Source organism: Schistocerca serialis, chromosome 10 (assembly GCF_023864345.2).
Source record: "Schistocerca serialis cubense isolate TAMUIC-IGC-003099 chromosome 10, iqSchSeri2.2, whole genome shotgun sequence".
NCBI classification, from domain to species: domain Eukaryota; kingdom Metazoa; phylum Arthropoda; class Insecta; order Orthoptera; family Acrididae; genus Schistocerca; species Schistocerca serialis.
The window spans coordinates 180,190,607-180,198,810 of NC_064647.1; the positions used below are offsets into that span (position 1 = coordinate 180,190,607).

The following is an 8,204-nucleotide window of genomic DNA, read 5'->3' on the forward strand; positions in this document are numbered from 1 at the left end:
GGGGTTAAGTTGGCGCTGTTCCAAAAGTTCCCAACAGAACGTTAGCAAAACCAGTGTCTGCCTCACTGTATGAGAATGGGCTTTGTCATGCATGAGAATCATGCCTGCTATCAGGAGTCCAGGTCATCTGTGGCGTACAGCTTGTTGCACTTCCCACGGAATGGTACAAGAATTTATGACATTATGGGACCCTTCGTGAGGCTGGAATTTTTCACAATATGACACACTACACAGCCTAAGAGACTATGAAACGGTCTCAAATTTTAGCTTTGCTGGGAAGGAGGGCTTATTTCATTCCACAGAGGAGTGTTACAAATCAGATTGGTAGTGGTGGACTCGTGACTCGTCCCCTAAAATGATCAGCGTTATAAAATCATTTCCTTCACTGCAACATGATGTGCTACACAGATAGCCCACTCTGTTTCATTTGTGAACTATGATTGAAAAGCAGGAAACTTTTTGTAAAGTAAATTTGTAATTTTTTGTAAATTCAACCACATATGAATGATGCAGTAAGTGGTTCCACATGAAAAATGTAGGGCAGGTACAGCGTCATTGTCATATGACGATCTTCATGGATCATTTCCTTCACGCTTTACAATAAATCATCACAGGAAAATTCCACAGGGTGATCATGACACTCCTAATTTGTGATTCTTTCTTGTACTTTGTTCAATTCCTGTATACGATGGAAGAAAGCCACCGGTGAAATCAGTCGTGGACTGGCTCTCTTCCATCTGATATGTGCTACCCCATTCCTGAAATGAACTTGTGTGAAATAAAAATTTTCTGCTACCTTAATCATCAGTATGTTGTCGAGTAACCTTATCTAACAGGGGCACTACTAAATGGTTTACAATAGTAATTATTTGTGCATTATTTATTAATGAACATGAGTCAATGAACACAGGATCTCTCAACATACTCCCAACTGATGTCAGTACACCACTGCCACCTTCCTGGAAACTTCATTATTGTGTCACGGAATCAATGTTTGAGAGTACTAAGCACCCACTCAAGACAGTTGCCTGTAAGACTTCTTCATTAGCCCACAGCACATCCTTTGTATTATCGAATCAAGCACACCCAGATGGAACAAGACCCAGTGAATAATGGTGGGTGTGACACAAGAATGAGCCCCAGTAATGTCAACTTTGCTCATCATTCAAGTGCTGATGGTAATTATCTGCCCCACAAACAGGAGCTTCTTGACCACACACTGCTGTTAAACATTTATGAATCTATTGTTCTGACTACTTCCTTGCAGAAAAACCATGCAGCCCTCTTTGTCCAAGATACTCACCTCGTATCTCATCCATTCTCTACTTAATAAAAAACTGGTGCTGTCCTTTCGCTGTACTCACTGTTCACAACTGCCATCTAGCATTTGCATGGTGTTCTAGAATCACTTCTTATTTCTGAACACCCCTAATATGATACAATGTCAGCTCAATGACATGTATCCTGATTGGTATTATAATGTTCCCAAAATAGAATGCATAATATTACTTGGTTAGAAAATATATCTACAACAACTGTTACAGTGTATCTTGTGGATTGGCATGGCTGATAAATGAAGCTTCAGGTCTATGTACAATTCAAACTCCCTGCCTAAATTTTTCCATAAGTGATTCTAGATTTCCAGATGGATGGCTTTTGACACTTTTCCTCACAAGCAGCTTGTAACCAAATTGCGTGCTTATGGAATATCGTCTCATTATGTGACTGGATTCATGATTTCCTGTCAGATGGGCCACAGTTCATAGTAACTGAAAGAAAGTCATTGAGTAAAACAGAAGTGATCTCTGGAATTCCCCAAGGTAGTGTTATAGGCCCTCTGCTGTTCCTTATCTATATAAATGATTTAGGAGACAATCTGAGAAGCCGTCTTTGGTTATTTGCAGATGTTCACATTTATCATCTTGTAAAGTAATCAGATCAAATCAAACTGTAAAACAATTTAGAAAAGATATTTGTAAGGTGCAACTAACTCTAAATAATGAAAAGTGTGATGTCATCCACAAAAGTGCTAAAAGGAATCCGTTAAATTTCAGTTAGGGCCTACATGATAAATCAGTCAAAGCTAAAGGCCATAAACTAAATACCTAGGAATTACAATTAGAAACAACTTAAATTGAAAAGAACACTTGCAAAATGTTGTGGCAAAGGCGAACAAAAGCCTGTGATTTATTGGCAAAACACAACAGCTCTAATAGAGAGACTGCCTACACTATGCTTTTTCCATCCTCTTCCAGAGTACTGTTGCACATTGTGGGATCTTTACCAGACAGAATTAAAGGAGAAAATCGAGAAAGTTCAAAGAAGAGCAGCACATTTTGTATTATCGAGAAATAGGGGAGAGAGTGTCACGGACATGATGCAGGATTTGGGATGATCATCATTAAAACAAAGGTGATTCTCATTGTGATAGGTGTTCTCACAAAATTTCAACTGCCAACTTTCTCTTCCAAATGCGAAAATATTTTGTTGATCCTGACCTACGTAGGGAGAAATGATCATCATAACGAAATAACAGAAATCGACAAAATAAGGCAAGTCAGAACTCGCACAGAGAGACATAGGTGTTCATTTTTTCTGCATGCTGAGAGTGAAATAATAGAGAATTATTGTGAAGGTGGTTCGATGAACCCTCTGCCAGGCATTTAAGTGTGATTTTCAGAGTAATCATGTAGACGTAGATGGAGTTAATAAACATACCCATTCAGCCATGTAGATCCCGCTGTTTGAATAAACAGATAATGTTTCATTCTTGATCGCCATTACACGTGTAGTAAAATGGACTTTTTACTGTGCCATACAATGTGTTAGCCTACAGTTTCTTCTCGTTCTATTTATAGATGGAGCATTGAAATAATGACTACGTCTCTGATTGTGTGAGTCGCATTTAGCATCATTTTGTCTTCTTTGTGTATATGGGCATGAATCTATGGTGCCGATGGATAAATGAGGCACTCATGGCTACACAATGGTAAGCCACACACTGAGAAATATTGAGATTTATACACTTTTCGTATCTAATGGAGGATGGCAAGCCACTGGTGGAGTATTATTTGAAGAAATTACATGATTGCAACACACACACACACACACACACACACACACACACACACACACACACACTGTTGTTTTGTATTGCACTAAGAAACAACACATCATTTTTGAGCTTTCGTATGCAAAATGGCATCTTGCACAGGAGTCATTTATATGAAAATATGCATTGTGAAGCTGATATGGGAACCCATCATTTTGAGAGTGAATTCACTTGCGATATTGCATCATCATCAGAGGTAAAGCAACAACAAAATGCATTTAAGACTATTATGGCTTATCATGACAGTGCCGTACATTAAATAATACTATTATCTAATGGAACAATAAACTATGGGACAAATTCTTAGATATTTATCTGGAGTTCATTAACCATAAATGATTGTTTTTCTTGTGATAGCATCACTAGGTGTCTACTATATGTTTTACTGAGGCTCACCATTACATTACTGCTAAATTGCTGTACTGTTCAGTGAAGTTTTGTAGGTTCATGCTATTAGTATTTCTTCTTTTTTCCCAGTAAGGAGGCAGAGTTAGCTCCTAACACAACAGAAAGAAAGATAGTTAACAGATGAACAACCTATTAACTTTTCACAAACCAGAGTGTTCAAATTTTTGGCCTCAAATCCTCATACAATTTTGCTGAAACACGCTGTTTGTGGAGAATTACGTGAAATTAATTTCAAGAATGGTGGTCATCCTGCACAGTAATCATCGATTACGACCTTAACACCAAAAAATCATTGTCCTATTCTATGCAGCCTAATCCATAGACGTACAGACTTGCAGTTCATCATGGATATTTTTTTACCCCTGACTCAGTATGAAGCCACAGAGCAGGCAGATGAACCTGAATTAATTGATGGTCATATCTTAGATTACACCGAGAGCAATGTGAATAGTTCTCAGTGAAGCTAAACGTTGGTGCTGAAACTTTGGTGATGTACAATGACATGGCACAAAATTATATGTATTCCTTGTATTTAATACTGTTTTTCACTACACGCAGTAGCTAAGTAAAAATGTTCTCCTCATGTCACAAAAATACCTTAATGTTTATTGTAGGTTAAAACACAATAAACGTATCTCTCATATCCATCATCTGATTTACAAAATTATTTTAATCTTCATGTCTCGTAAAATTACTTAAGTGATTCACCATTATCGAGCCTCAAGCAGTTCCAATGTAGTTTTCCCTCTGAAATTAATTTCATTGAATTTTTTCATAAGACTTTTTGAACAAAGTCTACAACAGGGCAGTGGCAGTCAGCTCTTTTTCCCTACGATAGATACATTGGCAATGTGTGGGTTCTGCATAGTCAATGAGAGGATAGCTTTGTGTAACTAACGAGAGGCAAGGCATGTGGCTTATTATTTTGAGCACCAAAACAAACTATCCGACACTCTTTGCTGATAAGGAAGGACGAATAAGGTTTCATGTTTCATTGATGGTGAGTTCATTATAAATTGAGACAAGTAGATTAGGAGTGGCTGGGAAATGAAATTAGCCACATCCTATTTAGTGGAAACATCCTAGCTTTAACCTATCCTAGCTTTAACCTATCATGATTGAGGGGAAACTGTGGAGAACCTCAATCCAGATTTCTCCAAGCAGAGATTTTAATTTCCATCCTCCTAAATGAAATCTCGGTATCAAACACTGCACCACCTCTTTCAGTCACAGGCTATCTGCAATTTGGCATTATTTTCTTATATAGTCTCCAGTTTGCTTGATAATTATGGCTGTGAATTCTACTGAATGGAACTTTTTGAACAACTTACACAAACAGTGAAGTAGCAGACTTCATAATTTATCACAAAAACACAAAGGGGATATAAGCCTTGCAGATTGCAGATATCCTAGTAACAGGATGTCCAGTACATGAGGGGCCATTGTATGTTGGTAATAAAATGAAGATGGAAATCATTGTGGAGCTGGGCTTCTAAGAACAGTACAGAAATGAATTAAAACATGATGGAATGGTACAATATTATGACACCCACACAACCTCAACCTCTGGCAGCTAAAAAAATACACATATGTAACATATACACAGGATTAAGTGCGGATGGGGCAGGAAATCGGCCATGGCCTTATCAATGGAACCATCACAGCAGAAATATTAGCAACAAGGGAAAATCATAGAACCTCATGTGTGGATAGCCAGAATATGAAACTCACTTCTCCCAAATCAGATTTCAGAGGATCTTCACAGAAATTCTAAATTTAATGATTTAGAGTGGTGTACAATTAGAATTACAACTGGAATACAGTAATGTAATTTCCTGTACTGCACATAAATTTCCATGTACACTCCAATTTCTTTCCACATCCCAGAGACCAGTCTTCTTGGAATATAGCTTTTAAAAAAAAAAAAAAAAAACACCCTTACTTCAGATGATTTTCACTGTATAGTATCGCACTTTTCCGCAACACAATACATATATAGTCCAAACAGACTTTATTAGCAACGTGCCTCTAAGTTCTCTCAGCAGCTATTGCTTACATGATGTTTGTGGCAGGTGTGGTAACACACGTAAATATTACAAAACCACTTGCGTGAATATAAGTACGTAGGGTAACTTAAAGGTATAATGAAAAGGATCGTGCGAAATTTTAGAAGTGTGAATAGCAGTCTTCGAAAATTTTGACAAAACACAATAAAGGAGCTATCATTCATTTGTTCTACTGCTGTTCTATTATTACGTACGGGTTTGTCTACTCTAATGTGCTTATGGCCTTCGCTGATCTGTTACATTTAATATGCGGCAAACGACTTCAAGAAGAATCTTCTCTACATTACATTACATTACATTACAAAATACTTAACTCTAGCACCATAAACATTATTTTCAAATGAATGAGCTTACGTTTTTCTTCACAGGTGCCTTAATTCATGCACTTGTTAGTTACAGATTAGCTTATTGACTATATTATGAATTTATTACCACTCACTAAACCATAACTTTTGTTTTCCGCCCCTACACATCATTTGAAACCAATACCGACAAAGATGTTCATTTGCCGGCAACCAGACATTCCTCACTTGTGTCTAGGGACAGCAAATCTTGGTGCTGATTGGACACTCTCGAGTCTCCCACTCGTAGCGCTTCTTCATGATAGTGAAAGCTTACAGAAGTCTTCTTTGCACTTTCGCTTTTTTTTTATTATGCTTTAGTTTACGTTAGTACAACTCTCATTTGAAAAATGTAAAAATATAGTTGCAAAACAGTAATAAAGCTTACATCGCCGAATTACTCAGGTTACAACCTTCATAATCAAAATTTCCATAAAATTAACTATCCTATCACAAGGCGGTGTGAGATCCGACACGTCTTGTGTGTTTTCATTCGTAGAGGAAACAGCGTTAGTTTGTGTTATATACCGCATGTAACCCATATGAACCTACAAGCTCATCTATACGAGGAAAAAGTTTTTTTTAGCTATGTGTCATATACGACACGGCCTTGTGACATGTGTCCTGATATCCACTCTGTGGCGGGAAAGTTAGCAACAATACTTACAAATGATCATTACCTTTTTTTCTTTATTTTAGGAGAGAGAAACTCAGCTAAAGAGCTAAGGAATACATCTTCTTATTTAACCCTCAGATCATTATTACAGATTACATTTCAACATCATTCTCTCTAACTTTTAATGGCGAGCGCCTCAGATGTTGCCATCGCAGAATATTATGGAAAGAATGATGTTGTCATAACGTTCTTCTACTCTCATACCAAATATTAGGCTCCACATATGTGAAATTTATACCAAATTTCATTAAAATCGAAACTGATGAAATAATAAATTTATTGATTTGAAAAATACGATATAGACTGTCTCGTCTGATGTATGTACAATTTAAATATCTAATTTCTATGACGTAGCCTTCATAAGTTTACCAATCGTATCAAACAAACACACTGACATTACTTTGTTATGGTTTGTTGTTGTGGTCTTCAGTCCTGAGACTGGTTTGATGCAGCTCTCCACGCTACTCTATCCTGAGCAAGCTTCTTCATCTCACAGTCCCTACTGCAACCTACATTCTTCTGAATCTGCGTAGTGTATTCATCTCTTGGTCTCCCTCTACGATTTTTACCCTCCACACTGCCCTCCGGTACTAAATTGGTGATCCCTTGATGCCTCAGAACATGTCCTACCAACCGATCCCTTCTTCTGGTCAAGTTGTGCCACAAATTCCTCTTCTCGCTTCTTCCCAATTCTATGCAATACCTTCTCATTAGTTACGTGATCCACCCATCTAATCTTCAGTATTCTTCTGTAGCACCACATTTCGAAAGCTTCTATTCTCCTCTTGTCTAAACTATTTATCGTCCATGTCTCACTTCCATACATGGCTACACTTCATACAAATACTTTCAGAAACGACTTCCTGAAACCCAAATCTATACTCGATGTTAACAAATTTCTCTTCTTCAGAAACGATTTCCTTGCCATTGCCAGTCTACATTTTATATCCTCTCTACTTCGACCATCATCAGTTATTTTGCTTCCCAAATAGCAAAACTCCTTTACTACTTTAAGCGTCTCATTTCCTAATCTAATTCCCTCAGCATCACCCGACTTAATTCGACTACATTCCATTATCCTTGTTTTGCTTTTGTTGCTGTTCATCTTATATCCTCCTTTCAAGACACTGTCCATTCCGTTCAACTGCTCTTCCAAGTCCTTTGCTGTCTCTGACAGAATTACAATGTCATCGGCGAACCTTAAAGTTTTTATTTCTTCTCCATGGATTTTAATACCTACTTCAAATTTTTCTTTTGTTTCCTTTACTGCTTGCTCCCTATACAGATTGAATAACATCGGGGAGAGGCTACAACCCTGTCTCACTTCCTTCCCAACCACTGCTTCTGTTTCATGTCCCTCAACTCTTATAACTGCGATCTGGTTTCGGTACAAGTTGTTAATAGCCTTTCGCTCCCTGTATTTTACTCCAGCCACCTTCAGAATTTGAGAGAGAGTATTCCAGTCAACATTGTCAAAAGCTTTCTGTAAGTCTACAAATGCTAGAAACGTAGGTTTGCCTTTCCTTAATCTTTCTTCTAAGATAAGTCGTAAGGTCAGTATTGCCTCACGTGTTCCAGTGTTTCTACGGAATCCAAACTGA

At 37.6% G+C, this 8,204-nt stretch overlaps 1 protein-coding gene across 5 annotated transcripts in view; it reads right to left on the bottom strand.

Moving 5' to 3' along the window:
• LOC126424762 (uncharacterized) overlaps positions 1-6,165 on the bottom strand; it is a 52,866-nt gene extending 46,701 nt beyond the window's left edge. The window contains exons 1-2 of one of the 5 annotated variants that reach the window (XM_050087511.1): positions 6,019-6,159; positions 3,509-3,609 (exon numbers count right to left, since the gene is read on the bottom strand). Coding sequence is in view for 1 of the 5 variants with exons in the window: in XM_050087507.1 (XP_049943464.1) it covers positions 6,026-6,062 (37 nt within the window). In the remaining 4 variants the exon portion in view is untranslated. Of the gene's footprint in view, positions 1-3,508; positions 3,610-5,940 lie in introns of all 5 variants that reach the window. The other 4 variants (XM_050087509.1, XM_050087510.1, XM_050087507.1 and 1 more) reach the window with 4 other exon arrangements.
• Positions 6,166-8,204: the final 2,039 nt, after the last annotated feature.